Consider the following 21,503-nt stretch of genomic DNA (forward strand, 5'->3'; position numbering starts at 1 on the left):
GCATTGCATAGCTAGCATTGGGAAACATCTGTAATTACTGCTCTGAATTTATATTAATCATGGATGCAGTCACTGCTTCTTAACTGCTAGAGCAGATCAATTCTTCCAGAGTTGGAGAATGTCTCATATCTGCATCTACTAGCTACAGCCCCTGTTTTAGAGAATCATTGCCATGATGATGCACTCTGGTAGCAGTGTCAGCTTAATGTGTTCCTATTTCCATATTATAGTATATTGCCTCCCAAGTCATACTGAAAGTATTATTTGTGGATCTGTACAGTAAAACAAGTCAGGAAGCTGATCTTGCTTAAAAATTTTCCTGAATAAAGAGGCGATGTGTAGAACTGTACGGCTTTGAAGCACAGCTAATGGTAGAGAAGTAGGCAGGGACAGCTTGAGCCATTATTATAATCAAAGCTAGAGTAATGTCAAATCCTGATTTGAGGTGCTGCTGACTCAGGGGTTTACACAAAGACATATGAGTCAAGAGGGTGTTGTACTTGTGAAAAGCTGGGGAAACGCTGTGCAGAACTAAAGCATGTTTTTAATGGAAACATCTTGAACAAGCCTTCTCTTGAAGCTTCAGAAAAATACTGAGATCACTGATGCAAAGGGAAGGAGCAAGAATTAGCTTGACTCCATAATCTACTGGTAGGATCATCAGTAGATGATGCTTTGGTTTCTTCTCCCAAGACTCTGTAATTTTGTTCAGTGATTGTTTTACATAAAAACACAATTGGGTGCATGAATTGGCAATAGGGAGCACATTAGAACAGAAGATGGAGTAAGTTTGGGAGATGGACAGGTTTCTACCATAGTCCACTCCATCTAAATTTATACTTCTCCCCCTCCCCCACTCTGTATTGTACAAACTGTTTCCTGTATCATTTGCATTACCTGCTGCTGCTTTGCTTTTGTTCTTGTTTCTCACTAAAAGTCCTTTTTGCTTATCCTGTTTCAGGATGAGGACCTGCCAGAGTGGTTCTCCAATAGGCTATACTGTTCACTTAGTACTCTTAGCACCTGAAAAAGAGGGTTATGTGTGTGTGGTGGAAAGAAAGAGGGATACAGCTAGTGTTATGTAATGAAGTAGAATCATAAACATGGCAAAGAGTAATATTTCAAATGAAACTTTGGTTACCTACAATCACTCTTTTAAAAAATGGATTTTCATGGATGATTTAAATATGATTTTGTGTGTTCTAGTTCTGTTACCAGTAAAGAAACAATTGCTGGTACCAGTTCACCACAGGCAATGTTGGATCATCATCCTGCAACAGTCATGATGGAGCTGCAATTGGAAGAGGATGTCAAACCTCCTCCCTCTTTGGTTATAGATTCACAGCAAAGTGAAAACTTAGGACAAGAGGAAGAACACCAATTGGTGCATGTTATGGAAAGGTCTCCTTCAACATCAGTATCTTCAGTTGATATGAGAGTGATGATGTCTCCTTCTCCTATTCCAAGAAGAGATGAGCTTTTTAGGCTTGAGGTTGGAGAACGCTTTAGACCAATGTGTGGGTATGACCCACAGATGTTGCAAATGCTGAAAGAAGAGCATCAAATAATACTGGAAAATCAAAGAAGAATTGGGCTTTATGTCCAAGAAAAAAGGGATGGTTTGAAAAGAAAGCAGCAGCTGGAAGAGGAACTGTTGCGAGCGAAAATCAAAGTAGAGAAGCTGAAGGCAATACAACTACGGTGTGGTCTGMCAGAATACAGCAATATCTAAATATTTTATTACTTCTGACATATTCTTTGAAATACTTAATAAATGCTTTTGCCCTAGCAAAATTCTTATGTTAAAGAATTGTTTATGTCAAAATTTGGTCTTGAGAGATGAAAATATATTTTCCATTTTGTTGTTTATGTATCTTAATAAAAATGTCTTGTATAGGTTTGAATCCACTGACTCTTCCAAAATATAATAAAATCCTGTAGCTCTGAGTGTTTAGGATGATAAAAATCCCAATGTTTTGAATATTTTTCACTTATCTCTAGTAGAGTTATAATGAGCTAATGGAAATTTAGTCCAGCTTTTAAAATTTTTAATCATATGCATAATTTTTTTTCAAATAAATAAACCTATCCTCTAACAATCTTTATGAAGTTACAGGTTATTAAATATATATAAAAAAGGAAGTGTTAGAGGCTACGTTTAAATATCTTTCATTCATTTTAAGTTGGTAAATCTTGCAACAGTGGTGCGATTTTGCTGATATATCAGCTTGAAAAAAATTACTGGATTGTTATTTTTTTAATGTTCTGTAGACAGTTGAATAAATGTACGTCTTCTAAAAAGTTAAAACTTTTTATTGTTTTCAGTGGATGAGTGTTTCCATAAGACATTATCAAAGTAGATACAATGAATGCAACACTTCAGGTTTTTAAAACTGCATGCATGCGCAATTTGTGTGTGTATAGTTACCAAGATCATGTATTCTGTTGCAGTAATTATACTGGTAAGCAACCACAAAAATGTCTAATTTGTTCATTTGCATGCATAATTACTACAGTGCATGTGCAACCAAGACTGTTGCAGGTGCCTTTTGATCAATATGACTATAAGCTACCAAAATGGAATAGTTTCCGTATGTAAGTAACATGTGACTTGAAATCAACAGAATATTCTTTGTTATTCTGGGTACCTTTTATAAATGCTGTTGTTCTGGTCCTTTGATTAGTTTCAAATAAAAAGCCCCAAATGAAAAAGAAATCGATTTTTTTTTCCCTCTCTGTCCCAGGAGTGGCCCTTTCCTATGCTGTTAAGATCAACATTCAGGAACTTGAAGCAAAATGTCAGGAAAGCATAAGGCCCAGACTATTCATTTCCTCATAATTCTTGGTCTCTTGTCTGTTGCGAATAGATCCTCAACTGCTTTAGACCTCTGGCTTYTTATTCCCTCTAACTGTATTTTCTCCTTCCTCTAGCCTTTAGTACAAGAAAAGGAAATTAAGTATAGAATCAAGGAAATAAGGAGACTAAAGGGGAGATAATTCCTCCTGTGTCTCCTGTCTTGGACAGCCCAAGCAACAGAAAGAGCAAAACCAACAGGAAGGAGAATATTTCTTCCTGTGGCTGCTTGTTCCCCTCTGTCACGACTGTTTCCCAAATTTGCTGCTTTGCCCATCCCCGCAGAGCCCCAGCCTGTGAGCACGAGGCATTGGTCTGCCTGAGCAGGCTCTTTGAATAAGGTAAGCGTTACTGCTCCTTCCAGGCTCCTGGCTGAATCAGGTTCTCTCTCACCACAGGGATAAGTGCTTGTTAAAAACTGAAGGCTGGAGGTATGTAAGTTTGGTCGAGGGACTTGCTGAGCTTAAAGACTTGTAGTTAAAATTTTAAGGAAGTAATGTGAGAGAAGTCATGTTGACTGTTGGTGGCCAGGATAACTTTAACAGGTTACATGTGGGAAAGATAGAGGAAGTAAGTCTTCTGTTTACAAACTGAGGAGAAATAGAGACAATAAAAACAGCTGCTATCAGTCTGGAATTTCCCCAATACTTTTTCTGTTCCAATGTTTTTCTAAGACATGCTAGCACATTAATTGTTTGTTCTTTTGGGAGTTTTTTTGTGTACTGAAAATGATAATGTCTAAATAAGTGGCCTCTGAGTCCTTAGCTTTCTTCAGTATTTTTTCAGTTTCAGGAGATTGATCCGTTTTTTATGTAGGGGAAAACATATCAGTGAGCTACTTGCATCCCTACGATTACAAGACTCAAAATCTGGCTTTAAAAATTAAATAAGGATTTTATTTATTGCACTTGGCTGTCTGAAATGTGGTTTCTGAGAAATGGGAAAGCACTAAATTCTCTGCACTTGTATGTAACTTCTGAATACCTGATTTTATATTATTCTTTCAGCTAGGAATCAAAATTTTGGTTTCCAGTGGTAAGGAGCTAATTTCTAATTTTTTTTTCTGTCTTTATGCATAATACAAGTGAGCAAACTTTTAATAGTCCAGAAAATAGTTCCCATAGGGCTTGTTACCTTGTGTGGTTTTGAACTACAGCTATTCTTTCTTCGGCCACTGAGTGCTCTACAGCGACTTCATGAAATTTTCTGTTGAGTTCTCAGTCCTCCTTGAGCTAGATCAAGAGGAGACCTCCAGGGTTTCTCTAGGCATGGTATTTTTTTCAGGTACTAGAACTAGAGGAATTTCTAATCTTTGAAAGCCTGCATTTGTTTCTGAGCTGAAATGCAATGTAGATGCAAAAATCAGACTCTAGGTAGAGCGAACTCTCCCTTGTATTGCACATAAGGAGGAGCAGGAAGGATGTAAACGAGTAAAGAAAGAACAAAATACACAGGTCTGTGTATTAAGAATTGGCTCACTGGAATCAGTGTGCCCCGTTTGGTTAGTCTGGCTGTGTTTTGTTTGTTAGTGAAGGCCTTTCTTCCGTAATTGCAGGCGGCATCTCTAGTTCAAGGTCTCTCATGCTTCCAGTTTCCTTTGTTCTCTGTTCTGTTTCTTTTGTTTTGGGGGATTTCTTTTCAGGGAGGGGAAACCTTTTAGGTCCCTGTGCACCTTGGTCATTTCTTTATGTGCAACATCACGTTTATTTTCTTCCATATATTTGTTCCTTCTTTGGTGACATCGTTTTGTTCTATTAGTGTATCATGGTGCTGATGATATATTTTGCCTTTCTATGCTGGTGGATACACATTTCTTTCTCAACTCCACATCTGTTTTATAGTATCAAGTTATCTGTTGGAGTCAGATATCTCATTTCTCAGTGCCTGTTCTTGTTTTTTTTTTTCCAAGTGTTTCCTAATGCAAATACATGTGCTACAGCTGTGCCTAGTCCTTCTGGACCTTGGAAGTGCTATGAATTTTTACTGTTCCAGCAAATAATATTTCATCAGCATGTGTGAAAGGGATGGTGGGAAGCCCTTCTCTCCTTCACCACTTTCCTTATCTTATTACTCCCTTCACTACATCTGGCAGGGCCATGTTTACAATGTACTGTGTACAGCAGAATAATTTTAGGCAAGGACAAATTTCTGCTATATATCTATGTCATTCTACTAATATAACCAAAATAAGCAGGCACTAGAAGTAATTTAATTCTCAATATTTAATGGATTTATTTAAGATTACAGTAAAAAAATTGTAATACCTTTGTGATAATTGTAATAACATTTTCTGTAACTTCATCTGTCTGAGTAATTGTCTAATTTTCATTGTATGCTTTTAACCACTCTCTTTTTTCTCCCCTTGTGACCTCCCATAAGCTCTCAGCTCCTCTGAAATAATCTTATTTGCTGTGCTTGCCTTATATTAGAATTCTTATCAAGTAAAATAGTAGGGGAGAGAGATGTACTCCAAGATAGTGAAAGATTACTTATAGCTAATCTTGCTTGTCCTGTTCCTCTCTTTTAGCATCCTCCACCTTGTTTACTTTGTTTTCTTTTTTTTTTTTKGGGGTTTTTTTGTTTTGGGTTTTTTCCCCCATACAGTGAAAATACATAGACTTGAACTTGTATACTGTCTTTTGTGGGCAGACTTTGTGCCAGTTTGATTTTCAGTAGGCAAAGCCATAAGGTTGCTTAAAATTGAGAGAGGTTTTCTAAGTGGGAGGAATAAAGAGAGCATGCAAGGTCATTGGGTAAGGTGTCTTTCCATAGTTCAAATTAAATGCATTTGAAAAGGGGCAATCCTGTTTAACCAATAGCCTTCTGTGATGGGAGGACTGGCTGGGTAAACAAGGGGAGAGCAGTGGATGTTGGCTGCCTTGGCTTTCAACACTGTCTCCCATAACATCCTCATAGACAAGCTCAGGAAACATGGGTTAGACAAGTGGAGAGTGAGGTGCATTGAGAACTGGCTGAAAGGCAGAGCTCAGAGGGTCGTCATCAGTGGTGTGGAGTCTAGTTGGAGGCCTGTGGCTAGCAGTGTTCTCCAGGGCTCAGTACTGGCTCCCGTCCTGTTCAACTTTTTCATCGTGACCTGGATGAGGGGACAGAGTGCCWCCTCAGCAGGTTTGCTGATGATACCAAGCTGAGAGGAATGGCTGATACAGCAGAAGGCTGTGCTGCTGTTCAGAGAGACCTGGCCAGGCTGGAGAGCTGGGCGGAGAGGAACCTCCTGAGGTTCAACAAGGGCAAGTGCCGAGTCCTGCACCTAGGGAGGAATAACTCCATGCACCAGTAGAGGCTGGGGGCTGACCTGCTGGAGAGCAGCTCTGCAGAGAAGGACCTGGCAGTGCTCATGGACAAATTGACCGTGAGCCAGCAATGTGCCCTTGTGGCCAAGACGGCTGGTGGTATCCTGGTCTGCATTAAGCAGAGTGCTGCTGGTAGGTTGAGGAAGTTCATCCTTCCCCTCTACTCAGCCCTGGTGAAGCTGTGTCTGGAGTGGTGTGTCCAGTTCTGGGCTCCCCAATACAAGAGAGAGAGATGGAGCTACTGGAGAGAGTCCAGGGTAGGGCCATGAAGTTGATGAAGGGTTTGGAGCATCTGTTGTACCAGGAGAGACTGAGAGAGCTGAGCTTGTTCAGCCGGAGGAGAGAAGACTGAGAGGTATCTTACCAAGGTCTATAAGTATCTGAAGAGAGGGTGTAGAGAGGGTGGGGCTGGACTCTTTTTGGTGATGTGCAGTGACAGGATGAGTTACAGTAGGCACAGACTGAAACACAGGCAGCTCTGTCTGAACATGAGGAAAAACTTAACAGTGAGGGTGACAGAGCGTCGGAGCGGGTTGCTCAGAGAGATTGTGGAATCTCCATCCTTGGAAATACTCAACAGCCATCTGGACATTTTTATAAGGATATTGAACCTCATGTTGATGACATTCCTCATATTGCCACTGCTGTGCTCCTTGAGAGTAGGGAGATAATAAATGTAACAATTTCTTTCCTTTTTTTTTTTGTTTTTTTTTAATTTTGCTCTAAAATGCGTTATACAAAGGTTAAGCCTAAACAAACTTTACATGCATTTGACCTACAGCAGTCAGATTTGAATTGTGATGTGTTAAGGTTTTTTTAAAAAAGGTTTAGATAGTATATGTAACTTCTAAAATTCCTTAGATCATATTTTACAGTGCAATGTAATAGTTCTGTCAGGATTTTAGTTTTGGTAAAATCATAATAAGGTTACTCCCTGGAGATGATAAACTGTTGTTTTCCTGGTAGGTTGATTAATTTTATGTTCTACATATGAAAAAAAAGAGAAACCTTGAGGAAAGAATGCTTACCAGCATTTTAAAACATTTTAAAGTATATGAAATGTAGCTATTCAATGTGTGTTCCTAACAAGTCACGTTTTCATTTTGTTCTCAGATAACCAGTTCTTCAGTCATTTGAAAATTTCCTTGTCTAAGTCTTAGACTAAGAAAAGAAGTTGACTGCTTATATTAGTTAAAACAATACGAGTCTGATAGCAGGGTTGTGTAACAGAAAACTAAATTTTAGTCATCCTGAGGTACGTTTCTTTGTGTAATCTCTGTTAAAAATAACCACGCTCACTTTGATGTCAGACAGGCTGCTGACGTAGCAACGGTTGCTATTAAACGGCATCCAGTTACTTTGGACAAAGTTTCCTCCATAATAGCAATATGATTTCTTTAAATTTTACTGAATACCAGCTAATAAAATTAGTCTCTGTGAATTCTTGCTTGTAAAACCTGCAGCTGTTCAGTGCTAAAGTGGCTGTAAACATTATTTGTGAGCCTTGTTTAAGGGGAGGGTGAGAGACAGAGCCCGACAGAAAACCCAGCCTGCTGCTGGCGCTGACTTTCGCCAGCATCCCTGCCTGCCTCCTGTGCTATAGGATTGCAGGCTGTTTACCCTAGTGACCACAGAGGATGGCTTGCGGATGTATCCAAACATCTCTGAGTGAACATAACCCCTTGCTTGACTGGGTATTGTTCCGATGAGAAGAATATCATGTAAGTTGCACTGAGTACATTATTTTAATCGTCAGTTACTCCACATCATTTGTTTGCTGTTTAGCAAAACTGCAGGCTTGAAAATCCTACTTCATTTTTTCATACTTCATTTATGCAAAAACAACCACGAAAGAAAAACGATGTTTGTGGTTTCCTGACTGTTTCCTGTTGCTGCTCAATTTTGATTGGTAGTATAATCACAATAATTAGCATATGTTAACATAAATCTCAGTTATAAAATAATTCATCTGGCTTATGATGCCCCTCCAGACCCAGCTGATGTCAGAACCTAGTTTGGTTAAGAGTTGCTCAGTGTGTTCCCAGTACTGTGTGTGTTACCATTTGCTTACTTTACATGTGTTTGTATAATCCATGCCTATATTCTTAATGCTTTTTCAAAATGTGTTTATTTTTAAAGTTTAGATATTTCTACATGCTTGTAATAAGTAAATGAGTTTATACATTATGAGTTGTATTTTTTAGATTTAATTGGCAGTGATACAATAGGAGAAAAATAGTTTGGGAGTGGGGGAGAAGAGCTATGGTACTGTCTATGGTTGGTTACTACGACATTATTTGTTTCCTCTGTATTGTGTCAGATAAAATCTGTTGCAGTAATCTCAAGTCGGATCTATTATTTATCGTTGAAGGTTTCATGCAAAAGAAAATAATTTATCGTAACTCAGCAGTAGTTGGCAGGTAAACTTTACTGATTTACCTGCTGCTATTAAGATTACATTTCTGGAGAATCTAGGAACATTTGCATTTGGCATGAATCAAAATTCAGAACTGAAATCACAGATATGCACAATTTTACTACTGTTATTGATATATTTTATAGCATTATATGTCATTCATTTAGAGGTTCATGCATTAATCAAAATGTTTTTTTTTTTTTTTTTTTAATTTATAAACTCTGCAGCTTTTGGCCAGGTGATGTTTACATTATTTGGCATTGTAAGTAATCTTTGAGAGTAAGTTGTATAATACCGTGATGGCTTTCAGATGACAGTAGTACCATCAACAACCAATTTGACCAAAACATTTTATGCTTGGTTATCTCCATTCAGGCTGAAATGTGTGTGTGTCTATTTGTGTCTATTTATACTTTGTCAAAGCAGCTTAGTTTTTTCTGAGACCCAGACTGAGGGGAGACTTATTTTGCGTGTTTTGAATTCTGACGATCTTTCCTACATAGTATTCTAGTTTCCCTATGCTTTTGAAAAAGTGCCTGAAGTTAGGCATCAAGATGGCCTTTGACCGTTCCTGTAAAAAACTCATGCAAATGTGTCCAAATTTAAGCCATGGAAAACCACAAGATTTGGTCATTTTCGATAAAGTTTGTTATGTTTCATATATAGTCCCCAATAGCTGAATTCCTCGGAGAGCCTGTGCATACTGGGCACGTTACGATGAGAGGGCAGAACTGTGGTTTTGTTTCTTGACTGTGGACACATGAATGAAAGCCAGAAAGCCTCAGTGAGATAGCACCTTGGTTCGGACCCAGGGAGGATGCCAGGTGACGGCAAGAATCGTCTACCACTGCTCTTCTTTCAGCAGATACCTGAGAACTGATTGGCAAAGTGTTTTCTCAGCATTTAGTGTTAGTCCAAATACAAAGGAGAGCCTACAGCCACATCAGTTCCTATGTTTTTGCTTTCCCATCTGTAAAATGGAGATATTACTATCTCCTCATTTCAGAATAAGGTGAAAATAAGTAAGGTTGTAAAAACTATTGAACTAAACAGCTGAATTACTAATTGGTAAAGTATAGAATTACTGATTCATGGGCAAAGTTAAAGACCAGCAATAGTGTGGAAACCATAGTTTTTACTTAACGTGATTTAGACTGCTTCATAATCTGTGCACAGAAGAGGGCTGAATTAAGCTTGCTCAGGCAATCTAACCATTGTAGTTTGTTAGAATTACTTCTGCTAGATATTTTTTAATTTCAGAAAAGTTTTTGTTATATAACTATTTATGCTGATTATGGAAGCTTAGTTTCCAAAAGTAAATTGGTCTTAAATCAATTTTGAAGATGGTACTGAAGACATTTTTTAACAGTCCAGAAGTCAAATATATTTTGTCATGTTCAGACACTTTAATTCTTAAGAATATAATGGACAATTGTAAACATTGTTTTTAGCTGCAATATAGTAGAGAGAAATTTGATCATTTTTCTTAGCTTGTCCTTCACTGATGAGTATGCACTTGTACGTGCATACACTTGCGAACACACACACAAATACACACACAAAATCAGATCTACATACCGTAATTTGAGAAACGCTAAAGTTGCACGTGCTGCAGGGGCTGGTTGAACAGCTTACAAGTGACATCAAAGGTAGAAGCAATCCCTTGGGAGCAGCACATGGAACTGGAGCGTATTGATGGAAAGCTGCCACATCTCCATGTGTTTTAGTGTTTCTATATATAAGTGGTCAGTTCAGAACCAAAAACAGACAGGACTGACACAAAGTCAGCTCTGTTGAAGGCATCTCTATGGCTCCCTGCCGGGAGTCATCTTATTAATTTGCATTGGAATTTCTATGCAATTTAAACTTTTTTTTTTTTTTTAAACTATCAAGAACCAGCAAAGGCAGTGCATTAAGCAGCACTGACTCCACAGCAATGTATTTCTCCTTTTCCCTCCTCCCTCATCTTCTCTGTTACAGTTTTTCCTGGTAATAATTACAACTGAAAAACTAGGTTTTTGTGCTTAGGCCATAAATACTACTTTTCTGTGTGGACTCTTGACTGGATTACATTTATGTAAATCAAAGTTATGTAACTTGATTTGGAAAGATTACTCTTTCCAAATATTTCGTCAGCCAGTCTGTAAGCAATCATTGCTGTATAACACATGAAAATTCTCAAAAATATGACTCATCCTCTGTGCGCCTCTTTCTAGGGTAATGCCATAAATTTTAACAAGTCTCRTTAAATAATTTCGACATGTTAGGAATACTTTGCATCTGGTACTTTATGGAAATTGATCTAATATTTTTTATTGGTTATTTTTATTTTCAAGACTCTCTATTATCATTCAGGATCACCAAAGATGGCCATTAACAAACACAAGAAACAATTCATTAAAATGAATTTCCTTCAAATATGTGCTAAAATAGGTGTAAATACCGAGAATGCATAATCTTAATAAATCCATTTCTGTCTACTTGCTATTTGTTACAGAGATAAAAGTCTTGGGGTTTTTGGAAACAATTGTAGAGCACAGAAATACAGTTCTCTTTTTATAAAAAGCAATAACAACGACTCTCTAGAAATAATAGCAAATGTTTAGAGAATGCCAAAGTATATATTTTCAAAGTACTACACTGGGATTTAGCTATGTACCTTCTATTAACATTTAACACAAGAGACTGCTTGCCTAAATCTCTGCAAGCTGCTTTGAAAATTGCCTGTTTTTGAGATGGCTACAATTAACCTATGATTGCTTGATGTTCTAATTATTTTGCTTGACTCACTGTATGCTTCTTAGTAATTTGGAATTTTAGGTAATTTATATATTTGGAACTTTTCCACTTATACACTATGTAGACTATCATATATTGCAATAGCATTCAATATTTACAGAACCCAAGTATAGATGTTGCTTTTTGATGTCACTTTTGCATTTATTTTTGAAGTAAAAGAGCCGTTAGTTGACAATTAAATCAAAACAGCTTTCAGTGTGGACTAAATGCAAAATGGCAGCCTTAAGCATAGTAAACAGCCAACCTGGATGGCATGCGAATGGTTCCAGCATTTTCTTGAGCCGATCTGGTTTACTGCACTGTGTGATGCCTGCAGCATTTCTCAGTGATGCTGCTTTTTCCTTTGATAATAAGACTGGCACATCTATTTCTGTGGGCTTGACAGAAGCTTTCAGCATAGTTCATTAAATTTTTACAGTGGAAGCTGGAGTCGGTTGGGTTTTTAGACAGTTGAGAGCTTTAAGAAGAATAGGGTTTTTTTTTGTTTGTTTTTAACCAAGGAGCTGTAATTTTGAAATGATTTGCTGTCTTCCTTCCCCCACTCTCACCCATAGCTGGTATCCCTAAGAGCTAGATGTTTTGTTAAAAGGTGGCACTGTTCCTGACTATTTCAAATTATGTACCTCTAGCATCTCTATTATTGTGCATCGAAAGTTCAGATTTGAAAATAAAATTACTAAGATTACAAACTCGAGTACTAAAAAAACTTGCAGATACGCACAACCTGCGTTCAGCCTTTTTGTGCATTACAGTGTAGCCATGAGTTACATGATCTTGTATTCTTATTATTCCATGGGTTTCCTTGCCAGTTTCAGTTCATAGAATGGCCTGAATCCACTTAATGAGCAGCTATTCAGTATTTTCTTTTCTCCTTCCTGATCAGTGGTAGACTTTTGCCGTGTTTTCAGCACACCACTATTCAAACTACTCTGAATTAATTTCCTAATGGGTTTTTCTCTGGTGCCCATCATGATAGCATCTGAGTGCTTCACAAATGTAATTACTTTTCACAACATCCTTGTGAGATGAGAGGTTGGTATAATCTCCACTTTATGGGAGATAAAGTGGGAGTTGAGGCACAGAAAGAATAGAAACAAAAAGTCCCATTAGTACTGAAGGTGCAGTTTGAATCAGCTAGGACTGTATTATCTCAGTACTTCAACGCACTGTAGAATTCATCTGTTCAAGGCACAGCTTCCAGTTGCACCTGTGAGGGCTCAGCGCGGCTGCAAATGAGACTGACTCTCAGTTCAGACACTCAGCAAATGACTACTGCTGATAAGTTTGGGTGAAATGACTCCTTGTACCACAAAGGAACTCTTGCAGAAATGTGAGTATCCAGTTCTTTAAGGCACTGTTCAGAAGATCTAACCATGAGAGTAGACTTTCTCTCCTTGCAGCCTCTACCTCCTTCATCACCCACCTTTTGCCTTTGGTAACACAGGAGCTCGAGGACCCTGTAGGCATTAGCCTCCTTTTCCCGCAGCTGCAGAGCGGTTCAGTTCTGTGCACTGAATGAGAAAGATGTCCCATGGAAAAGTAGTGTAATGGGTATCCTGTCTTCTGTAAAGACTGTATTATTAATGCATATGCACAAAGGGGCAGATCAGGTCACTGGAACAATCTTGTTTTTGACATTTCTGAACTTTGAGAGCCTAACTGCACAAATTTAATACTGTTCTCTTAATGTAAGGTGCTTTTTTTTTTTTTTTTTTTTTTTTCTTCAGGAAGGGTAATGGTAGTTTTGTACCAGAGGGTTGTAAATATTATTTTTATTCACTTCTAAAGTAACATTTCTAAGCAGATTATTCCATGTAATGTGATGTTTTCAYCAATATAAGGCATAAGCAAGGTTGAAACTTCTAACTTTAGCCTGCGGTATGAGGTTGCTGAATTCAGTGTAGACCATTAGCGTAGTGGCATACAGTGTTTTGCCCAGTGGGTTTAGCATGTATTTACTGACAGTAAATGAACTGAAAATTTTCCAGGCTGAAGAGCAGAATGCACCCAAGGGAGCTGCAGAAAAACGGCAAGAGGATCCAAGCTTTAGCTCCTGTTCTGGCTCCCCTGACTTGTCCATTACATAATCAAATGCTTTCCTGATTCTGGCTCCTCTGCCTGCCCTAAACTTGGAATTGATTCCAGCTGGTCTCGCAGGGCACAATCAGTCAAACGGGTCTAGTGCAGAACTTAACTGCCTCCATCTTGTATGTTGTATATAAATCTCCCCTTGCTTGAGACCTGCTGCTGAATCAGATTCTGCTAAATAATTTGGAATTTCTTTTAAAAGATTTGTAATTGTTTTTCTGATGTTTTTAACCTTGGCAGCCCTAAAAATTGAATTGGGGAAGAACAGTTAAGCTGGAAGGATGGGGAAAGCAGAGTGGACCCTATTTACTTATTTTATTTAAGGAAATTTGAGTGCCCTCAGTGTCTTTGTACAGCCACCTCCTTTCCAGACTCACCTACTCACCATCTTTTCTGTTGCAACTCCTTCTTGTCCATAACTATTTTTTCCCTGTCACTTCTCATTTTATTTTCCCTGTCTCTGCCTGGTCAGCTCGTTTCCATTTCCTCCTTCCAGGTCTTCCTGTGATTTTCTTTGACAGCTTCCAGCAAGCCATACGTTCTTGACCAAACCCTGAATTTTCAAGGACAGAGATCAGATGCTGTAGTTTTTCTTGCTCCAGTTCTTTTTGCTCAGGAAATCCCAGCTTGCTTTGCTGCTTGAATTTTACGTTAGCCTCCAGTCCCAGTCCTCCTCTTCATCCGTCGTCTTCCTACTCTTTTTATTCCCTCRCTGGCTTCCAGCCTTTCCCTGGGTGCTCTGCTTCCAGCTCGCACTTGCGGTCGCTTACCCAGCTCTCAGCTTTTGCCTTTCATTAGGTCAGCCTTTCCTTCCAGTTGTAGGCTTTCTTCTCAAGCTGCTTCTCCTAAGCAGCTCTCCCTCGTAGCTGTCCTTGTCGCCTCTGCCATCTTTTCCTGCTTGGTTCCTGAAGGAGAAACGTTGTCTCTGAATGAGTAGGACAAGGAGAAACTCCCCGCTGGAGCGCTTGGAGCCGACCCAGCTCTGGTCAGAGCACTGAGAGCCGTGACTACAGAGAAAGTTATTCTCGGCCTCAGTTAGAGCATGTCCAGTGGGTAATCCTCAGGAAATTAAGCTGCAGAGAATGTGCAAACTGCATTTATTTCCAAAAGCTCTTAGCTTTCAGGAATGGAAAAAGTTTTACCCCAGCCAAAAGAAAAAACATGCTACCTTCTCCCCACATTTCTAGATTCTTCTCCAGGGTATTGAGTTGTTAGAGCTTTACAATGAATAATAGTTTACTGTGACTAAAACTGTATTTATCTGTGATTTTTTTCGTTCCATAAACAATGATTTTTATTTTGCCTAAAGTTTTTATGGATGTTGCATGTGCGTGTTTACGTGTATGTAGACACCTAGCATGGAAGACTTCAGCTAGCCTGGTGAAAGTCTGGCAAAGTTATCAGCTATGTAAAATAAGACCTATTAATGGAAATCTCCACAGTAATTCGCATTCCTCAATCTAGATGCTAGTTTGGGATGAAATTTCAGAGAAAAGCTATACATATAAAGTGACTTTGACACAGATGTTAAAAACTATTAAATCATTTACTTTTTAAAAAAACTGTTTAAAATAGTTCTGGGTGTAAAACAATGGTGTGTTTTTTCAAAGAAAATATTACTTCTTGAAATAGCAGTCTTTAGGTGAGATTGCTAACRTTCACATTCCACAAGCTCATTCAACAGCTAGGGCGAAATGGAAAATTCAAATGGAAAAAACAAACTTGCTTTTGTTTTTAAAACACATTAAACCAAAAACATACTACAGATCTCAGTGCTCTACTCTTAAAATTGGGCTGTTCTCTGCTAGGGCTTGGAGTCTCTACAGATCGCCCACGCAACTTAAATACTGGTAAGACTGTGGGTCTCGCCAGGTCTCCCCAGGTAACAGCTGGTGGTTTCATTTTGGCAATGATGTTGATTTGTGCAAGACGAATTACATATTATACATTTTATGTGTAAAAGAGAGGTACTAAACACTGGATTGTAATCAAGGAAATCTGAGATGTTATCCCAGCTGTCACTGATTTCTGTGGTTTTAGAGCAAGTCAGCTCAATGCTTTCTGCTTGTGTTCTCCATAAAAAGTCTCATAGAAATGCTCTGCAAAGAGTTATTGCATATTTATCCATCTTCACTGCATAGTAATATACATTTACATGTTAGCCTAGTATTAAATTTAGCATGTTAAAATTAATTTGCAAATAAAGGATGATACTCTCTCTATAACATTTCTTTGAATATTACGGGGGATCTCTTAGAATTGTTTAACATACAGATATTTCATACAGAACAGGATATTTAACTACTATGTAAACATTTGTTCTCTGAACATTACAAATGAATTTGATTATGCAACTTTGTGATTACTGTAAAAGTGAGCTTGTATAGATTTTTTAACTGCTCAGAAGACAGCAGTGCCCTTGGCTCTACGGAGCCAAAGATTGCAGGTATGCAGCAGTGGCTGCAGAGGCTGCAGCAGAGCACTGTGCTCGAGTTTCCGCTGTGATTCATTCTGAGTCCAGATTTTCTTTTGTGCCAACCTAGACCTTTGGCTCTGCCCCCTCTTTTTTTTATTTACTTTTTTTATTCTTTAGCACCATAGAGTGCAATTTGAACCATTTTTTTTCTTCAAACTGTAATGTAACTTTGACAATTTGACAATCATTTTGACAATGATTTTTGTTTAGCAGATTTAAAACAATTAAGAGAAAGGTCCCTATCATTTGATACATACAATGCGAAAATTCAGGTATAGAGTCATTAAATAATTTGACAGACTCTATGCTTTTAAAATTGCTCTAATCTAACAGCAGCTGGCATTGAAAGAGGACAGTCCCATAGTCTCCTTGTTGAGCTGCACTCTTGTGTTGACTCTGGTTGCTCAAGAGATCAGTTAATGTGACTTGCCCTGGCTGTTCGGTCGCTAAAGCTGGGGGATGAAAGCAGTGGGGGAGAGGGAAGGAAGGGGAAGCTCRTGGCATCTGGCAGCAGCCTTCAGTTAGGTGGTGTTAAGCCATCCATTAAACTACACCTCAGGTTGAGGTGTCTAGTGTCCTGTTCACTGGAGCGTGCTGCACTCCTTATGCTAATGCACGTTTACAGTGCTGCAAGCTACAGTCTGKATTCTACTGAACATGCACATTTAACTTACATTTTGCGGTCTTTCATAATTAGGCTCTGTTTTCTTACTGCACTGAGAGTAACCTAATGCATTTAATCAATACATTTTCTCTAAATCCTCTTCATCAGAAACTGGTTAAACTAGTTTGCCATTGAAACACTTCCCCCCTTCCCCTTTCCTGGATCCTGTCCCATTTTCTGTAAATCATCACCTTCACGAAGGTTGCTGAAACATTTCCTCGTATCAAGTAAGCTATGGTTTATATCTTGAAACTTAAGCCTTTGCTTTCTCAGCTGGCTATGTTTCTATTTGTGCAAGCTTTTTCAAATCTTTTTACCCATATTTTCAAGGTTTCCAAGCCTTTCATGCTGAAAGAAAGACAATGCCATTTGCTACAGTTCTTCACGGTTAAGGAAACTGCACTTCCACTCTAGGCAGCTTACTAGTTGGGAGAGAAATGAGTGGGCCTGATTTCCTGATCTTTTTCTTATTTCAGAGATAATAAAAAAGCAGTTTGGACTGAAACAGCAGAGCTCRGAATTTACAGTTGCAGTTTATCTTCCAGGGTCTCGGCAAAAGCATCTCTATTTAGATACTGTCTCCTAGCAGTGAGCAGAAACAGTTTTACTGTCCCAAGTTTGTTGCCCCCCTGTATTCCTATATCAAACACTGATTCACACAGCATACCAGTCTCATTTCAATTCATGAAAAGTTCCTGACACCACRTTTACAACGTTTGGATGTTCTGCTATTGCACTGAAATACATCTTCAAGGTTAAATAGATGAGGTGCTGAATACAAACAAAAGTGACAAGCTGAGCATGTCATAAGGGGACGGTTGAAGGCAAGTRACTGAACAGCACTGGTGGTGAACAGGTTTGGGTTTGCTGTTCCAGGGAATTCTGCAGAAGATAATTTTGAGATTTTTTTTTAAATCAAAAAATGTTTTTTTTTCTTAAAAAGAAGAAAAATGTCTTAACACTTTTACCCAGAACTCTGCTGTAGTTGTAAGTAAAAGTGAAATAAGTTATACATCAGAGAAACAAATCATTATTGAGTTGTTCTAAAAGCAGAAATTACAATAATTCAGAGGACAAATTGAGGGGAGAAATCTGAGCATTACAGAGTCTGTTGGTTTTCAGTTTTCCCGTAGAAACATGTAATATGTGYCCAGTTTTCTTCTCACTGGGGGTATATTGCTTTAGAATGCTTCTTTCTCTGCTCAAGCCACTATTATAAAATGCTAGCAGTTTCCAGCACTGTTTCTATACTATTGTTTTTTATATTGTTTTAAAAGAAGTATGGAAAAGAAGAATTTGAAGAATTGTTATTGACCTACCAGTGATTCAGATAACACCAAGCAGGATTCCCCGGGTAAAAGAGCAGTGACCGTAAAACAGACCTCAGGGGTCACCAAACTCCTGTGGGGGTCAGTGGAGGAGACAAGGAGATGGCCATTCGTTTACAGACGGCCATCCTTCAAGACCGAAGAAGCAAGTTCTGCAACGAAATCTCCTGTTCTTTTGAAATAGTTATTTAAAATCTGAAAAGGAGGAAACAAGTAGAAGTTGCTGATTAAAAGATGAGAATTCGTTCCAAGGACAAAGACAAAGTAATCTTTTGTTTTGTTGATCCAGTTTACATTTAGAAGCTCAAAATAGAAACAATTTTAGTCTTTTGTATTTTTAGCTGTGTAAGCATTTTCTTCTCCTCTTTTCTCCTTCATCCTCCAAATCTTATTAATCATGGTTACTAAAGATGCAATAGTGCCCTTGTGCTTTTTTGCAAAACTACAAAGGTTTATTCTTGTTCTCTGGATCATTTCCTAGGTTTCATCTAAATACAGTTCTCTAYATTTCGGAAAGTAGCAGTCTGTTCTCTTTTCTAATCATCGTATGGTATGTCAATCTTCAGTAGCTTTCTGTTGMCGCCTGGAGATGGGGTCATCTGTGGTGCATGAAACACTCAACAGTTGTAGAGGGCTAATGCCCTGAAAAAAGATCAACCTATGGAAAATCCTATATTTAGGGTCTCTGCTGGCCTAGAGTTCTATGTACAAAATAAAACTTGTAGAGGACTTTGGGAAGAAAATCCTTTTCCATAAATATACTTTGCAAATATTTAATACTTTTGTTAATAAAGGGTAGTCTGAACAATTACTCTGATTTCAGACCTATAACTTGCATACAAGTGTTTTGCAATTCTAAGAAAATGCAGACTTGATGTCTAGGTTATTAGGCTGCCCTCTTTATTAGACCATTATTATGAGCAAAGTTTTACTCTTGGTGCTTCTCCTTTAAATACCAGCATAGTTGGAAAGTTTGGAAAAGTTAGTCTTTGGCATAAGCAGTTTTTTTTTTGTATCAGATTTGTATAGTGTTGAATCCCAGATGGAATCAAAGCAGTAAACTGATTTGAGCCTTTAACCAGCTTGCAAGGGTGTTTTAATGAAAATTAGTCTGATTCTCTCTTTGAAGTTGTGCATGTGCTGAAAAGGAATGCTACAGATACTCATTTAGATAATGCTGAGGACTTACCTACCCTTACTTGACTCATGTCAGATTGCTAATCTTGAAAGCATGTGCTTATTCTTAATCCATATTATAAGCAACTGTTATTTGTTCTATTATGATTTCTTAACCTTATTAACCTAAGTATTCCCTATTAATACTTACATCCATGATACTTATAATTAGTTAACTGCTGACAAATCTAAATTAATGTAAGCCTAGTAACATTTGAGATGCTGCAAGCTCAGGAGATGATCTTTTTCAAGATTTGCATAATTATTTATTTTTAAAAGGATATAAAGAAAGCACTTGAAGCAATCTTTTGCTGTATTATGATTATAGTGATTTTGCAATTTAGTACTGTGGACTCCAGATCTGGTTACTGGCCTCTTTTACTGTCTTTCTTGAGTTCTGTATTCCTGTCCTTGCTTCCAGAACATTGCCTAGCACCAGCTTATCAGGCCTCTTATTTTCATTTTCTCCTAGCTTCATTTCCCTTCTGTTTTGTACAGCCTTTCCTTTTATTCTTTTTCCACTCTCATTACCTTCTATGCCAAATCAGAAGCTCTCTTATTAATATACCAAGTAGTGTCCTGTTCCTGAAAGTGCATACTTTCCAAAAACAGTTTAGTAAGACAGGTTCATATTTCAGGTTGAGTCCTTATGTGTTGTTCTGTCCCACTCCAAATTTAACATAAGCTACCCAGGACAGGAAATACACTTTGTTTATACAAGATGAAATGCGTAGATTGTCCTTGATTTCTTTGAAAAGAAAATAACTGCTTGCTTCATCAAGAGAACTTTAGATACTCTGTGTTATTTTATTTCCCTTTTAGATGCACTGTATTTCCCAACATCAGGAGCGGCAGGAGAAGGAGCAGCTCAAGAAGAACCTGACTGCCTTACAAAATATTTCAGTGTTGTGTGGTGTAAGGYGTCAAAGAAAAAGCACAAGAAGTGGGAAGGTGATGCTGTCCTTATTACAAAAGGGAAGTCTGTAATACTGAAAGATATGGAAGGCAAAGACATTGGAAGAGGTACTGYAGATTTGCATATGTGTGTAAGTGGAGAACTGGCTTAAAAATAATGTGCTTTGAATAAAAGAAACACAGCTCTTTTGATAGCTTAGAGTTCCTAACACTAAGCTGTCGACCACAGGATGCAAAAAAAAAGTAGATTTTCTTTCTGGAAAATAAAGCTTTATACTTCTTATACATGAAGCAGATGCATAGAGGAGACCGGGGCATGCTGAATAACATTATTCACAGAAACACCAAATACTAGTCTGGGGGAGGAGGAGGGGCAGATCTAGAAACAAACTGCTGCACTAATTCATCAGAGCTGCTAAATGGARGATGAGAAGTCGATTTTTGTTGCTTGGGTAATGCAGCAGAGAAAATGTTAGAATTAGAGGAAGGTATACAGGTAAGTTGCARTTATTCCAGTCAGTAATATAATAATTGGGAATGTCTAAGATTGGATCTGGACTTCTCAGCTAGTCAAGCGGCTAAAAATATTATCTTTGTTGGAAAGACAAGCAACAGCGACATTTTCCAGCCAAGCCAAAGTCAACTGTGTAGCAATTTTTAGTCTTGCAGTTTTAGCAGCAGCTGCTGCTGTAAGACACAGTTTGGGTTGATATCAGAGTTAAAAATAAGACTAGCAAACTATAGGCTGCAGTCAGCTCAGAAGCAATAATTTMTTTTATTGAAAGCAAAGCCAGAATTAAATGTACTAACTGAGCCAAAGGTATTTAGTAAGGGAGTATGATTGGACAATGTTGCTACAAAACACAATTTGATTAATTTTAGGACATGGCTTCTCTGCTGTTTTGTTACAATGCTGACATTGTGAGCCTTGTTACGACCAGGCAGTTTTAATTTGCAAATCAGCCTCTGACTTACAAGCTAATTTGAATTCATTTATAGCAAGCAATATATGTACTGGCTTGCTTCTTTTTGAAGAAAGCGAGGAGGAGAGTAATGCCTGGAATGCATCAGCCACCACCCTCTTGTTTTTGTGTTTTTTTTTTTTTTTAAGTCCTGTCCTCTTGAATTAGCAGAAAATACAATAGGAAAATGAATATTCTAGTTTTCGCTGATAAAAATCTTTTTGCTATGATTGATGGTGTCAGGGAGCACAATGATGTCAATGTCATTGGTGCTACTCCCCCCTTCAGAGTTATTTTCATTGCTCTGATGCCATATAGCTCATTGATTTTTTTTAAAAAAGCATAAATTCACCAATTTAAGAARTCTTAAGTTTTAAATTTATGCAATTATTCTACATGCCCATTGAGTGAGAAGGAAAAGGATTATGTCCTGTAGTGGTGATTACCTCAAAAAGTGTGTTTAAYACTAGGAAGTTTACAGTGAGTAAATGAAGATTATTATTTTAAAATCAAA

At 38.0% G+C, this 21,503-nt stretch overlaps 2 protein-coding genes across 4 annotated transcripts in view; both read left to right on the forward strand.

Annotated features, from left to right (window-relative positions):
• The window catches only part of FSBP (fibrinogen silencer binding protein), a 6,652-nt gene extending 3,936 nt beyond the window's left edge, over positions 1–2,716 (forward strand). The window contains exon 2 of the mRNA XM_085305911.1: positions 1,207–2,716. Coding sequence (XP_085162037.1) covers positions 1,207–1,732 — 526 coding nt within the window. The 3' untranslated portion in view covers positions 1,733–2,716. The remainder of the gene's footprint in view (positions 1–1,206) is intronic.
• RAD54B (RAD54 homolog B) overlaps positions 1–21,503 on the forward strand; it is a 67,442-nt gene that overhangs the window by 23,335 nt on the left and 22,604 nt on the right. For all 3 annotated transcript variants that reach the window (XM_085305702.1, XM_085305781.1, XM_085305613.1), the window contains one exon: positions 19,935–20,135. In XM_085305702.1, the coding sequence (XP_085161828.1) occupies positions 19,935–20,135 (201 nt within the window). The remainder of the gene's footprint in view (positions 1–19,934; positions 20,136–21,503) is intronic.

This window comes from Rhea americana, unplaced genomic scaffold (assembly GCF_003343005.1).
Source record: "Rhea americana isolate MKP2758 unplaced genomic scaffold, rheAme1 scaffold_0, whole genome shotgun sequence".
NCBI classification, from domain to species: Eukaryota; Metazoa; Chordata; class Aves; order Rheiformes; family Rheidae; genus Rhea; species Rhea americana.